Raw genomic sequence first — 15,835 nt, 5'->3', positions numbered from 1 at the left:
AACACCTGCGCTCACTGCTTCCAGGTATGTCTGCAAATGCTTAACAGAGTTCCACAATCTAGTGAAAACAGATCTCAGACGTAACCGTGTGCATGTGTGCACCTACTGACCTTCCCATGGGCTTTCGCTGTCGTTTATGTCATTGAATTGAAATGAGAAGTCAAATGACATCTGTTCAAATCCCTATCTACTGTGCCTACTACAAAGGCAGCATCCTTTCAAGACAGCATCCTAACTATAAATAAACTTCATATGTGATGGGAACGCTACGTAAAAACAGCATTAGTCACTCATGATTCACATCAGATGAAGCACATGAGACATTTGAGAGGCGAACGACACTTGAGTCATATTAGTACATACTGTAATAGAATTTGACCTGCTATACAGTACATAGCACCTATGTAGTATTTTTTATGATATGTATATTATTTAATTATATTTGATTAAAATGCTCACTGGGAGTATATGGCTAGTGCTAAAATCATTTCGGGTACCAGTAGTTTGTTCTTGTAGATGTATTTGGATCGTCCTGCTGAGTCTTTGATCTCTTTGCTGAAGACAAGAGAGATCTCGAAAAGGAAGAGGTGTCGGTCTCGTCCCTTACGGATCAGAGATTTTGGGTCCCACACTTGAAATGTGTCCTGCAGGATGAGTTCACCCTGAACATCCAGATTCTCATCAAAGCCTGATACAGAGGAGCAGAAACGGGTCAGGTTAAAGTTCAAGAGGTCAATATGAAACAAAAAAAAAACTCTTTTTACTTCCTCGTTCTTGATCTTACTGAGAACGATATCAGTTGCTCTGCTATTGTCTAATTTCATGTTTTCATGTCATAGTAATCTCGCATCAAAATTCCCATCTATTATTGCAATCACCCATTATTTAGTGAGCACTTTCCAATAATGCCAAGTTCCACCCAACATCCGGTATATTGCTTGTTGAACATCCTCACGCACATGTTACATGCAAGTAAAATGAGTTTTGTGTGTGTGTTTACCTTCCAGCATGCTGACATGCATGGCGTCATTGGCTCTCTTCGGCACACTCAGCATGACCTCCAGCCCATCTTTAATTTCACCTTTGCCCTCCTCACAGCAGGACAGCAGCTCCTGCGGTCAAACACACCTTACAGTACTAAAACATAAACTAAAAACGGCGCTGGGGAGTGACTGAAACAATACCTCACAACAGTACTTACCACCAACACTGCACAAAATCACACAGAGAGTTTGATGACGCGTGTGGTACTGTACCTTGAGAAGCAGCTGGTATTTGGTGATTCTCTGCACAGGTTTAATGAGGTATGATGATATAGAGTTGGCCAGACCGTGTCTCTTCTGAATCTCCTGCTCACAACACACAAGAATCATCAGTACATAAACGCTGCATCGATCTCATTCGCACACAGATTTACTTCCGAAGGAGTTATCCGAGCACTGGCTCCATATGCACACTTCACATTTTTAGGTGCACCAAGCTTTAGTATATTTTGTTCAAATAATAAACGCTTAGCAAATGTGTTAATGAATTATTTCAGGAGAGAAGTGGCGTGCACTTACGTCAAAAAAACTCCCAGCGTGCTCCAGGATGAGCTGACTGGAGTCTGGTTTGTTTTTGCAGTATGTCACATATATGTTAAATCTATCAGCCTGAACCACAAAGACACAAACTTGAATGTGGGACGTAAAAAGTCGTTAGCAACTCTAGGACAGTATAGTATGAATTATTGGAATATTTAGGACTTTAAAGGGATACTTCACCCCCAAAAAAATTCCCTGCGAGTTGTTCCTAATCTGTATAGATTTTTTTGGTCTGATGAACACAGAGAAAGATATTTGGCAGAATGCTTGTAACCACAAAAGTGCCCCAGAACTGTTTGCTTTACTACATTCTTCAAATATCTTCTTTTGTGTTCAACAGAACAAAGAAATTTATAAAGCAATTTTTCCTACTACGGTAGTCAATGGTGGCCAAGAGCTATTTGGTTGCAAGCATTCTTCCAAATATCTTTCTCTGTGCAAAGATTTGGAACAACTTGAGGGTGAGTAAATGAAGATCGACTTTTCATTTTTGGGTGAACCGTCCCTTTAAGGACATCTTTAGAAACCAGCAGTTATAACACTTGTTTGGAGTACACGTGCACTGATGTAGAAACGGAGGAATTGTTATGATGGCTGGACACTTATACGAGTAAACACTTAAGCTCCAATTTGAAATATTAAACAAACATATCCGACAAAAACATTGCTGTAAATTGAAAAAAAGCCTTGATATCACCTGCTTTAAAAGCAACCACATGTGAAAACAAACTTATCATATACATTTTTTTTAACTCACCCATGTGACAAAGCAATGTCCCACATCCTCAGGTAACTGCTCATAATTGATCAGCTCTTTCAGGAATATACTAAAACACAAACAAACTTATTGGAAAGCATCATTGCTGTCCTTCTGAAACCTTGATTTTTTTCCAGGAAATGGAAAAAAAACACGTTTAAATACATTTTATTGGTTAGATGTTTGCAAAACCCACTGACAAACGTAAAGGCTAACTAATAATAATGATCTATGGCAAGAAATAAGAAATACTGAGATACAAGGTTTCAGAAGGACAGCATTGAAATGATTATTTCTGACATAGAATGCACAACATGACATCATCACAAAGCGAAAAAAGTCTATGTTGATACAAAGGGTCCGTTTATATTATTCTTCAAGCTTGCTTTATTAAGAGCTTACAAACATACTTGCTGTGGAAGTCGTAAATCTCCTGAATGTTTCCGAAGATGATGTGCTCTTTGTTGGCAATTCCTAGAGGAATTTCATCCCCTCCATTGGTCATTTCCCACAAATATGTCTTAAAAAGGAAACACACAAGACAGATGAGCGGACCAAAGTACATACATGTTTTTCAAATGAAGCTTCAATAAAAATGTAAATCATCATTTGTTCACAGTTTAGTTGCCGTTGCACTGCCTGATTAATGCAGGCGTTAAAAAATATGAATAAAACGAAAAGACTGACCTCTAAACATTCATGTAAGTCCCTCACATAGGCCTTTTCTGTCTGCAACAGCTCTGCGATGATGTACCTGCAACAACATTAGCAAAAGAACAGCTTTTATTACAGCACACCAAAATATGTTTTTTTAAATGAAGGCTCTGATGTGCACTCACTCTTTTTTCCGGGCTGATTTTCTCTTCTCCTCGTTCACCTCATGATTCGGGTCACGGAGTTTGACCTTTGGGTCAGTCAGACTGGCTGGAATGATGTCCAATTCCAGATCCTTATTATCCTAAAACACACACACACACACATGTAGATCTCACAGCAAGACCTGACTGGAAACACATTGTAGCAGCACATGAAAACAATGACATCATGTTGCTGGTGCTGTACCTCAGAGCTGATGCCAAGCACGTTCTCCAGACTGCAGCGGTATTTCCCCATGCGCAGGGAGAAGTCTCTGTAACGCTTGTCCACAGCCGTCACCCACTTCTTCAGCTCGGTGACGTGCATGTGCCCTTTCTCCACAAAATTATCTGCCAGCTGGATCAACATCTTCACTTTCTCTTTCGTTTGCTGTGGGACATGACCATGATATACGGGTGTGGTTTGATCATTTGTGGTAAAACAAATTGAATTTGATCTCAGGATTGATCTGTATCTATATAGATGTCCATTACAATGAGTATCATTTTATGAGGCAGGAGGGGGTTGTGACTTTGTACCTTGGCAGGGATGCGGAATTCTTCATATTCCTTCAGGAGTTCCTGAGATTTCTCCAGCGAGTCTCCTGGAGATGCGTGAGTTGTGAGAAAGGCCTCTCCTGTCTCCTCTATCCAGTCCAATGCCTAACACACATTTGTACATGTTTTTGTTATTCAAATGTATTATACACAGTCAAACAAGCACATTCATAATTAAATACGTGCAAAAGTGTACTATGGTTTTTATACAGTTGATTGTTTTCACCTGTTTGGCGCTCCGTTCAAACACGATATACTGCTGGCACTGATCTAGACGGCGCTTCTTCATGGTCCAGAAGTGAAGAACCCTGTTCTCCCTCTGCAGCAGTTCATTCAGGATGGCTGTAAAGACATGATTCAACAGAACATTTGTACATGAATAAACACATGAAAGACATTTAGCAAAGGAAAAAGTGTCTGGGTATATGACAGGATGGACACATAGGTATGATTGGCTATTCTGACCTTTGACCTGTTGCTCAGGGCCACGACTGATGCCAGACGATCCCTTAGAACTGACATTATTCCGGTGGATGTATTTCAGGAAAACCTCAGCATTCCGTCTGGCCAGAGTACAGGCCTGAAAAACATCACAGACTTTAAAGATCCCAAACAGACCCTCAAATGCGAGCGAGAGAGAGAGAAAGAGAGAGAGAGAGCGAGCGAGAGAGAGAGAGCGAGAGAGAGAGAGAGAGAGAGAGAGAGATAAAGAAGAAGGAAGAGGGACGAAGAGAGAGAGGAGATGGAGAAGAGAGAGAGAGAGAGAGAGAGAGAGAGAGAGGAGATGTATGAAAAGAGAGAGAGGAAGATGATGAGGAGAGAGAGAGAAAGAGAGAGAGAGAGAGAGACAGAGAGACGAGAGAGAGAGAGAGAGAGAGAGAGAGAGAGAGAGAGAGAGAGAGAGAGAGAGAGAGAGAGAGAGAGAGGAGAGAGAGAGAGAGAGAGAGAGGAGAGAGAGAGAGAGAGAGAGAGAGAGAGAGAGAGAGAGAGAGAGAGAGAGAGAGAGAGAGAGAGAGAGAGAGAGAGAGAGAGAGAGAGAGAGAGAGAGAGAGAGAGAGAGAGAGAGAGAGAGAGAGACAGAGAGAGAGAGAGAGAGAGAGAGAGAGAGAGAGAGAGAGAGAGAGAGAGAGAGAGAGAGAGAGAGAGAGAGAGAGAGAGAGAGAGAGAGAGAGAGAGAGAGAGAGAGAATAGAGAGAGAGAGAGAGAGAAGAGAGAGAGAGAGAGTAGAGAGAGAGCGAGAGAGAGAGAGAGAGTAGAGAGAGAGAAGAGAAGAGAGAGAGAGAGAGAGAGAGAGAGAGAGAGAGAGAGAGAGAGAGAGAGAGAGAGAGAGAGAGAAGAGAGAGAGAGAGAGAGAGAAGAGAGGGGAGAGAGAGAGAGGAGAGAGAGAGAGAGAGGTGTCGGAGAGAGAGAGATGTTGAGAGAGAGAGAGAGATGTTGAGAGAGAGAGATGTTGAGAGAGAGAGAGATGTTGAGAGAGATGTTGAGAGAGAGAGAGATGTTGAGAGAGATGTTGAGAGAGAGAGAGAGATGTTGAGAGAGAGAGAGAGAGAGAGAGAGAGAGAGAGAGAGAAACAGAGAGAGAGGGAGAGAGAGAGAGAGAGAGAGAGAGAGAGAGAGAGAGAGAGAGAGAGAGAGAGAGCGAGAGAGACACAGAGAGAGAGAGAGAGAGAGAGAGAGAGAGAGAGAGAGAGAGAGAGAGAGAGAGAGAGAGAGAGAGAGAGAGAGAGAGAGAGAGAGAGAGAGAAGAGAGAGAGAGAGAGAGAGAGAGAGAGAGAGAGAGAGAGAGAGAGACCATAAATGTGCACTAGCAGAAAAAAGTTTAGTGTCAATTTTATTTAAAATGTCCCTCATGGCTTTAAAAAACCTTTTGATCTTAATGCATATGCCTAAATGTGTAACAAAAGTTTTGTTCAATAATAAATAAATATTTATAATATGAATTATAATGCCATTATAATCATTTCCTTCATTGCAATTTTAAACAAAAAATGAAATGTCTCATGCTTTCAAACTGGCTTCCACTATGGGGTATACTCTGAGCCTAGAGTAACACACAAAAAAGCCACAAAACAAATCCTGAATTGTGGTCCTCTCTAGACGCATCTGTTATAAGGCGTCTAGAGTATCATCAGGACTTATTAAGGATAAGAGACTGGACCCGTGTATGAGTTCAGTTCTGACCTTCAGAAAAGCCTCTTTCTGCTCCAGGTGTTTGCTGATGAGAGGCAGAACATGATCCATCTCTGCTAAAGATCCCAGTTTATCATGATGACCACCACACCAGTCCTCATCTCTGCGATACTCCTGCTCCAGACTCTCCAGCACACTACACACCTGCAACACACACACACATGAAATCAGCAGGTGACATGAAGGCGTCTAAAAAAAAAAATCTCCAGGGTTGTTACCCGGATATTGCCTATTGGTGAGATATCATGGTTTTAATCAACAAATCAAATAAGTATTCATCGACGTTAATAGTGTACTTCTTGTACTGTATTTGTTAGCCTCCCTGCACCTGTCGGCCAGCCACACCGGTGTGTGTTTCTCAGGTGTTATTGATCACCTGTTCTGATGTCTTGTAGAAGGCCACAGAGGCGTTAACCAGCTTGAGTCTGTCTTCCATCTTCAGCATGAGCTGCTGCCAGTGTACGGCCACCTTCTCCGCACAGCTGCGGATGGCTTCAGGGTCATAGTGTCCGGCCTGCATCATCATCTCTGCCTTCTGCTGCACCTGTAGAGCGCTTTGATGCGTCTTCTGCAGAGAGTTAGCGTGGAACAAAGACTGCAGGGACAGAGAGAAATGAAACAAACAGGCTTATCGAGAGGACAGCATGATCAAGCAGGCGTAACTACGGGTCTATCTGGTGTTCAGTAAAACTTATATCTGCATAGTGTGCGGAGTATGCAAATGTTCCATCTGTAAGAAATATCTGGATTACCTGTTACATTGGCAAAAACAGACTTTAAGCAACAATGCTTTCCATTTTCAACTTGGTTTAAAAATGTTATTTATTTAAGTGTGGATGCCACTGGCTAAATTAAAAATGACAACAGTATAGTAGTACTTGGGAATTTTTAGAATGCAATAAACCGCGTATAATGTGCATTACTGTAAATAGTAAATGAGCATTCCATTCAAAAGCAACCTATACAATTATGTTACATTCGACATCATAAGTGGATATATTACAAATTAAGATGAGGGCTCGATATATTATTTTAGTGTTGATTTTACGCTTAACACTAAAATAACAATTGAGATTAACATCACAAAGAAATAACACAGTTACATTTCTAAGAGTAGATCAAGCCATTTTAACTGGACTTCATCCAGTGGCCGTCCGGCTCCAGACCACTGACAGATTCAGGCATTCTGCAGCCTGTTTTCTGTCTGCTGGTACTGTCAAGACGGAGGAAAAAATAAATCCAAGTTTAATAGTCAGCGGACGGACATTAACAAGCAGAGTCAAGTAGGTAGACCCCGTCCAAAGCAGGAAATAGAGACTAATGCCAAACCACAGTGAAAAAACACACGCACAGACTACTGTACTGAGAGAGAGAGAGAGAGAGAAACAGACAGACAGACAGACACATTTTTATTTTATGCCATCCTTTTCTTTACTGTAACCTAGAACAAACATAACTGACATTCATTTTGTGTCAAGGTGAATTTATGTTCAGAAAGCACACACACTTTTTTTAAAACAGTAGAAGAGACGGGACTCTCTAAAAGTAATAAATCCATCAGAACAGAGTTATGATCCCTGTGTGATATTTTATGAATGAATAACTCCTGCTGAATCTGTCTGGATATTCTCATAGTAATCGCTTCAACACAATGTCAGTCTTAACCTGTACGGTGAGGCCAAACAAAGGTATTTTTGACTATTATGACTATATGCTGAATGAGAAGTGAGTACAAATACAGTGTGTGATACTAAGGACGGCGGTAAGAGGGCTTTATTGAAATGTCTTTTGTACCATTTTATTTGGTCACTGAAAGCTAAAGATAATAGTTATGACCCTTAAAGGTGCCATTTTGCTCTTGTAAATCACATCTGGTGTCTATACATGATGACATATCAAATGAATAATGATGTAATCGCAACAGTAAAGTCATCCTATGTTAATGAGCTCATGGTTGTGACATAATAGGGAGCCGCAGAGATGACGTGTTTTTGTCGGCCAACCCGGAAGTTAGTGCTGCAATGGTTCCCTCGACCGAAAGCCTGTGCATTTTCCCCATAGACTTTTGGAAGATGGCAAAAAATAAGCTCTGTGATTAACAAAGGTTTACACGTTTTGTCTATCAAGATAATCTTTACAAATGAACACAACATTTGTTACTTTCGAAGCCGAAATACAATCGGCAGAAGTAAAAAGCTAACACGATGCTATAAACAGACTACACTCGATATCAACGTCACCACCACCGAGCCTCCAACAACTCCTTCAAACTTGATTGAAAATGTGTTCCCTGGTAAGCAATTACTCCGTGAATGAATCCGCATCTACGTCTTAAGAGATTTGTGCCCATGCTGCATTGTTTGTGAGATTTATATGACGTCTAATGTCACCGCCAAAGGAAGTAGTCGCTTTTAGCAACTTGCTAGCAACCGCCGTTTTTAAGACACAATAAGGCTCTAAAAAAATCACAAGCGGGTTATAAGTGGTGTGTTTTTATGTCATAGAATAAAAGGTGAATATGTTTAGAGGTTTTGTTTACCACAGACCTTATTTCAGGCGATTTACCAAAAACGAATAAAAAAACCCCATAGACTTCGGAGCGATGGAACTGGAAGTCCTAAAATGCTAACTCGCTTCTGGGGTTCTCTGCGGCTCCCTATAACCCTGATGATTTCAGAATGAATCACATTAGTAGTTACAGTAAATGTTCTGGACTACAGAGGGGGATCTGAAAAGATAGGCTAGGGACTATGTATCTATTTGAGGGTCAGAACTAATGAATCTCACTTCGTCAGACTGATAAATGTACAGAATGTGTAAAAACACGGCTGATGGTGAGGGTTAGTCTGTGTTTGTGTGTTTACCTCTATGGCCAGCTGGAACTGTTCGTGTTCTCTCTGTAGTTGTTCGGCCTCGGACAGTGAACTTGCATTCACCATACTGGCATCCAGCATGGACTCGCCGTTACGGATCCAACTCAGAACCTGAACAACAAATCAAATACAATATAAGCACACAACACACCATTGTTCAACCACAATGCACTTTCCTGGGTGTTGGTTATTTCCTTCTATTTGATTTTAGAAATCATTTCCCTGAAAAATCAACCATTCAGATCTGTGTATCATCTTGAGTAGGCTGATGAGAACTCGAAGCTCATTTCTCTCCATTAGCACTCGTGTCATGGCAGGCACTTTACGGCTGTCCCTGGTGACAACACTTCTGCCCTCACTTACGCTCTGAATGAGATCAGAACTGAAACACACACTGAAGCAGTGACCACTTCGTCTCTCTCTATTGATTATCAATCAGAAGATCAGACGCTGACAGGATCGAGTGTACCTGCATCATCTATGACTGCAACACAATATTGTTCTACTGTGCAGTAAACATGTTCAACTTTAAAAAAAACTTTTGTGCATATTCAGAGATTTAGGTTATATTTAGTATGCCATCCTTTTGCCACTCGGATGCCACTCGGTGCTTGTAAGTGCATTAATTGCATTTAATGCCTTAAGATTCATACAATTTTGCACTGCTTGTATTTTTCTGTGATTAAAACATTTAAAAGAAACTATCACAAACTCCTCACCTTTGATTCCTCATGTTAAACACCATGATTTGGATGACACTTGCCTACGTGCTACGTGAAAGTGTGTTACCTGTTTAACCTCGGCCTGTAGGTGGCGTAGCTGCACACACTGCTCCAGACGTTTCTGTGTGTGCTCGGCACTCACGTCCAGCTCGTGCTGTTTCTCATGAAGAAACTCCAACAGTTCCTGAACTTGAGTGGCCAGATCCACATCTTTCTCACCAGTCAACTCAATACCTGCACACAAACACAGTGTTAGTGAGGACATCTCACCACTTGCACATTGTTTACTATTGTATGTTTATTCAACAATAAGAATTCCAGACAAACACACAGTTCTAATGGAATACATTTACAACTTATCACCACTGGGTGGCAGTATGGCAGCTAAATCCAAACGTCAGTTCAATTCTCAGCATCTACTTGTACATGGAAATCACTATTTTGTCCTTTTTGATTATCTGAGCTGTATTACGGGTTTCCTGGAGCTTTGGCACAGTGGTTAGTGCTACAGACGTGAATGACAAGTATGAGTTCAGCCTGCAACTTGATTTTGAGTCTTTGACACAATAGGAGCCAACACAATTTTCATCTTTTGGCTTATGTCAAGTTTATTTTACACATGAAAGTGTGTCAGCATTTAAAGCCAACGTAACTGGTACATAAAATGGATTGTAAAATTCAGTGATTGTCCCAGCAGAATCCGACACACCCGTTGGACACACAGGCATGTAATATCACAGATATATCTGGAACATATCGGGCACACAGGCATGTAATATCACAGTTATATCTGGAACAGACGGTGTCCAAACCCCGGACAGAAGAATGTGTCCTCAGCCAAGACCCATATGTGAGAGAGAGGGGGGTGAGAGTTGGGTCAGCAGTTTAGGAGAGGAAAGTCTGTTTCCAATGTTAAAAATATCTGTGACACACAGAGCTGGACGATGAGACGACAGTAAGAGAAATAATGAAACAATTACAGAGCGGTGACATAAATATAAAGAATCTCGTCTCATTTGTTTAGAACTTATTGAATTTAGATGTACTGTAGTTAGTTTCAGTGCCAGCCATGTGACCGGGGACCGGAGATCACAGCACAGAGGAGTCTGAATCTCATTGGTCCAGCTCGCCGTTTCTCGGTGGGCCGCCATATATCAATGACGCACTGCCACCTGACACTTCCTTTGTGTCTCTGGGTATTTCTCTCTCTCTCTCTTTCTCTCTCTCTCTCTCTCTCTCTTCTGTATCACTCTGACCTCTTTTTCAGACGTCACTCTTTCTTTGCATTCCTATTGTGTAACAACAACCATAGGCAAAAATAGTCATTGTGACATTTTTACTATGAATTGTTATGATATGAGTCATACTAAACATACAATTATTAGAAAAAAGTCAAGAATGAAGGCCCACCCCTAAACCTAACGTCACTTGGGTGAAAGGAAATCCTTCGGAGGTCCAGGACAACAGACTTCGGTTTGTTTAGTTCTGGATGTGATCTCTCACCTGAAGCTTGGACTTCCATGATGTACTGATGCAGGTCTTGACCTTGCTGCATAACCTCATAGGTCATGTTGTTCATGGCCAGTTTTCTCTCTGTGTGCCGCTGGAGTCTCTGTTCGGCCAGACTGGGCTCTTCCGCCGTAAACTCGCTCACCTGACAGACCAGGTCTTCATTCCACGCATCTAATTCTGCAGTCACCTGCGGGACAGGAGGGACAGCTTAATACCTGTGGACCTGTTCTAATGCTTTCATGACACGATAACAATAGAATTCATTCAATACGTCAAACGTTTATGTTGAACAAGAAGATATTAAAAGTAATAGAGAGTTTCATAATGGATGTAAGGCAGCAATCAAACATCAAATTTAAGATTGAGATCATGAAGCCTTTATTATGTTTGATGTTTTATATATGAATCTGCAAGAGTCTATTTGCAGAATAATAATAGGAAAACAACAGGGTTTTTAATTGATAAGACAGATTTAATTTGTCATTAAACAAAAGACTCTTAAATGTCCCATTTTCTGGCAAATCTCAGAATGTCTCTGATAAAAAAGACTTAAAGTCACCGTGAACCGGAAGTTGCGATCGTTTTTACTTCCGCATTCTGACACATTTCCTAGTGAAAAAGAAATTCAAAGGAGTAAATAAGTGGGCGTGTCTTGCATTTTTCACTGCGAATTGATTGGATGTGTAAAAACAGCTGTTGCATTGATTGTGAAATGGAACTGGCAGCGGACTGACAGTTGAAGGGGAGGAGTTAACGGATGCTCCGCCCAAGCCGTCTAATTTACGTCATCTGAGATGGATAGTCATTACAGGAAGGAAGTGCATTTTCAGATTTTAAATGATAATTATGAGGGTACATGAATTTGAAAATGACCCACATTGATAAGCTATTTACTATAAACGCTGCAATATTTCATGAAAAAAAAGAATTGTCATTTTTAATTTCACTGGGACTTTAAAGTCACCATGAAACAGACTTTAAAGTCACCATGAAATGGAAGTTTCCATTGCCTTCTTTTCCGTATCGTGACATATATCCGAATGAGACGGCTTCTGAAATTTGAGAAAATGTAGGGCGGGGCTTTATTTTGCCTTTCCCTTTTTGATTGGTTTGTTGTAAGTTGGGCCTGGAGGGGAGGGCTAAAAATGCATGGCCATTGGACAGTCAGTATAGTCCTACCTCTTTTTTGTTGCTGACGTCATGTGGAGAAGAGTTGTTGTTGAGCGGGGGTGAGGAGCTTCATGTTTTTGATTAAAGATTACCAGTTCAAATTCATTTAGAAAAAAAATTGTGTGCACAGATAAATCATTTATAATCACACTTAGAATTTTCCTATTTGATTTCATGGTGACTTTAAGGCTTAAGTGGATTTGGATAGCTGAATCCAAATACTCGATCGCATTCATTTAATCTTGGTCCATATACTCTAGTTTAAACTAAAAATGCCATTTATTCTTTCACAGAGATATGTTATTTTATGACTGAAGAAGGATTTTTACACACACTCTTACACTTGTTGTGTTTATACTGTACTTGAATAGTGGCTAACTCTTAATTTGTCTCTTAATTTATCTTTAATTTAATTTATGCTTAAAATCAATTACCATTTAATCTTTCTTCTATTTCTTCATAAAAGACTAAAGGCACTGTCAAAATCCCTTTAAGGAATGCCTTAGCAGTCATATCTACAATGGCACCGGGCATTTCAGTTATATGAGACCAGTTGCTATTTACTTCAATGGAAGAAATATTTGTGACCACAGGTTGTGATTCATCTTAGAGCTCATTTTGGAACTTTTCAGCATTTTTACATTTTCAAATAAACATCATTTAGTATGACTTGTAAGCTGTTTTGCTTATTAGGACCAACAAATGTCCCCACAAACATACCAGTGATTTTTGATCTTGTGGGGACATTTTTTGGTCAGCTTATAAGTCATACTAAACGATGTTTATTTGAAAATGTAAAAATGCTGAAACGTTTTTGGTCGCCGCATTGTAAGGTTTACCAGCACTTCACTACACACACACACACGGGTCACCTCAATGGTGTACTGTTCAAAGATGCGCAGCTGCAGAAAGATGTCGAGCTTGATTTTCCTCTCGTGAAAGAGTTCCTCCATGTGTCCCTGAGCCTCCTCCAGCTGCTGCAGAACGCCCTCGATGTGAGCGATAGAGCTTGTGTGAGGCAACTTATTACTGCTCATCGCTGAATCTCTGTACAAGACACAACTAATGTGTTAGCGTGTGGGTTAGAATTGGCTGATAGTAATTATTGTATAAAATATAATCATTTTTCCTATATTAAAGAAATGTTTCAGGTTTAATACAAGCTCTATAAACAGCATCTGTGACATGCTGCCACGGACAATCATTTCAACTCGTCCCTCAGTTTATAAAAACAAACGAACCGTTAAAAAAAGTTTAAAAGCAAAAATGAATGTGAATGAAGCTGTATTTATGTTAGAGCTTACAGTAATAATTAAGCTAAATGTAAAAATCAATATATGCAACGATTAATAATTGATCATTATTCAGTATAACACATCATTTGTTTAAAAACGTAATTGAAAATAGTTCTAAATACAGTAACTGTTTTTTTAACACATATTAAGAAAATAAGGATGAATTCCCTGCTACAACGTTGTGTGTGTTGACACCTGAGTTGTTGCATGAGATCTTCTCCCTCTTTGATGACATTGAGCGTGGCCTCCAGTGTTGCTGTTTGCTGCTGCTGGAACTGTTTGATAAGATCTTGAACCGAATCAACTGAGTCTGAACAAACATCCTCCAACAGCTCCTTTTGCAGGTCCTCCATCCACGTCCACAACTGAAACACACAGACACACAATTAAAAAAGAAGCAATGTGGAGATTTCAGTGGCATCTAGTGGTGAGGTTGAGAATTGCAACTAATGGCTCACTCCACCCTCCCTTTTGAAGCACTATGGTGGCTGCACAGAACTATAATGTCATTGCGTTTTTGCATCTTTGTGGAAGGAGATGACATATTCACGAAACACGCTCTGTAGAGCAGTTTGTCCGTTTAGGGCTAACGCAGAAACAACATGAACAATTCCATGTAAGGAGACCCGCGGTGTATGTTCTATGTAGATAGAAATAGCTCGTTCTAAGGTAATAAAAACATACAGCTTCATTATGTAAGGTCTTTATACACCTCTGAAGACATAGTTACTGTATGTATATTATATTGCATTTCTGTCAATAGATCCCCCCAAAACTGCACACTGGACCTCTAATGCATGTATACACCTCCTCCAACAGCTTCTGTATGCTACAGTAACATATACACATGTACAGTACATACATCACATGTATTCATGCAAATAAAACTCAACAGACCAGACGATATCAGTCACACAGGCATGTTAAATAAACATATAGCCCTTCTTTCGAAGACAATACAAGATTCACACAAATGTTTGACTGTTTGAGTTCTCACTGTCATTCTAGAATATGGATTTTTAAAATGTCTTACCAATAGCAGTTTCATGCCAGTTAAATACTTCAGTTCTGATGATGAAAAGATTTATATTTAATATAGAAACATACAAAACTTTAAAACAGTGGTTCAAACTTTTTCGCTGTAAGGCCCCCTTTGTGTACGGTGCATCACTTTGTGGCCGTCCAAATAAAGACTTACCGTACAGTATAATCTTAAACTTCAAATTTTAATTAAACCAATAACATGTTCAGTTATACAATGCTGAAACATACATTCTTTTTGTTGGTGGGCTTATTGTTCAGATGTTTGATTGCATAACATTTATGATAAATTTCTATATTTCATAAAATAAGGGGGATCCCCCTGGATCCATATTGGGGCCGCCAGTTTGACCACTGCTTTAAAATATTTGCAATATACTGCTTTAAAAGAATTGCACGTTTCTAGGTTTTCCATGAGCACAGGAATCCATAAACAGAATATGTTTATGTTTATAAATCAGCTGTAACATTTTGCAGGAATAAGAGACACTACAGGTAGATGTGATACTTATGAGAGATGATTCACCAGGGGTATGAGACATAACCATGAATAATTTATAAAAGCTCTGAATGGCTACACTAAACAGAAACCTAATCAAAATGGAGGCATTAACATAAACCACACCGAAATAACACACTTCTTTTTGAATAAAAAATCCACATCTTTTCAATATCGAATATTTTTCTTTACACTCGAAAGTCAAGCATTAGATTTTGGCTCTCTTAAAGGGTTAACACATTTATAAAGCACAGTGATGACGTTGCTATCCCCGTGGTTTCCATGGTAACCGTATCTGTAGCTGAACAAAAATGATGAATTTAAAATACATTTCGCAGACGACTGCAGAAAAACAATAAAGCATACAATAAGCAAAATATATACAACAAAAAATACACAATAACCAAAACAAAACAGTCGAAAACAGCTTTTTGGTCCACCGTCATCATTGGCTTGCCTCCGGGACCGAAAGACAAAAACATAAGAACATCCAATGAGGAGGTCCATTGAAAATGTGCAACAGAAACTGTTACAACACGACACAACAGTATGATTTTCCGTAAAGTTGCTTTAAACCAAAATGCATTGTGAAAAGTGCTTTAAAAAAGATTTGACTTTCCTAAAAGTGTCCTCCACAGGAATGAACACATTTTCATCACACGCTGTTCTTAAGTGGGTGTATGTACTGTACGTGTGTAGACTGAAATGAAGTGTTTTTGGAGAGCTGTTAAGCCAGAGCGGCTCATGCGATGACCTCTGGGTGCAGTAGCGTCTTTCAGCG

The 15,835-nt window shown here is 39.9% G+C and overlaps 1 protein-coding gene across 3 annotated transcripts in view; it reads right to left on the bottom strand.

The window, feature by feature from the left end:
* Positions 1-15,835, bottom strand: part of kalrna (kalirin RhoGEF kinase a) — a 130,741-nt gene that overhangs the window by 48,256 nt on the left and 66,650 nt on the right. For all 3 annotated transcript variants that reach the window (XM_057336703.1, XM_057336702.1, XM_057336704.1), the window contains exons 12-30: positions 13,710-13,879; positions 13,092-13,266; positions 11,041-11,236; positions 9,605-9,771; positions 8,807-8,926; positions 6,319-6,537; positions 5,934-6,086; positions 4,218-4,332; positions 3,979-4,094; positions 3,735-3,857; positions 3,403-3,585; positions 3,180-3,298; positions 3,028-3,094; positions 2,751-2,860; positions 2,341-2,410; positions 1,563-1,652; positions 1,257-1,349; positions 1,001-1,112; positions 498-688 (exon numbers count right to left, since the gene is read on the bottom strand). In XM_057336703.1, the coding sequence (XP_057192686.1) occupies positions 498-688; positions 1,001-1,112; positions 1,257-1,349; positions 1,563-1,652; positions 2,341-2,410; positions 2,751-2,860; positions 3,028-3,094; positions 3,180-3,298; positions 3,403-3,585; positions 3,735-3,857; positions 3,979-4,094; positions 4,218-4,332; positions 5,934-6,086; positions 6,319-6,537; positions 8,807-8,926; positions 9,605-9,771; positions 11,041-11,236; positions 13,092-13,266; positions 13,710-13,879 (2,589 nt within the window). The remainder of the gene's footprint in view (positions 1-497; positions 689-1,000; positions 1,113-1,256; positions 1,350-1,562; positions 1,653-2,340; positions 2,411-2,750; positions 2,861-3,027; positions 3,095-3,179; positions 3,299-3,402; positions 3,586-3,734; positions 3,858-3,978; positions 4,095-4,217; positions 4,333-5,933; positions 6,087-6,318; positions 6,538-8,806; positions 8,927-9,604; positions 9,772-11,040; positions 11,237-13,091; positions 13,267-13,709; positions 13,880-15,835) is intronic.

This window comes from Triplophysa rosa, linkage group LG6, assembly GCF_024868665.1.
Source record: "Triplophysa rosa linkage group LG6, Trosa_1v2, whole genome shotgun sequence".
Lineage (NCBI taxonomy): Eukaryota > Metazoa > Chordata > Actinopteri > Cypriniformes > Nemacheilidae > Triplophysa > Triplophysa rosa.
Note: the sequence above shows the minus strand (reverse complement) of the source record. Positions and strands in the feature narration are given on the sequence as shown.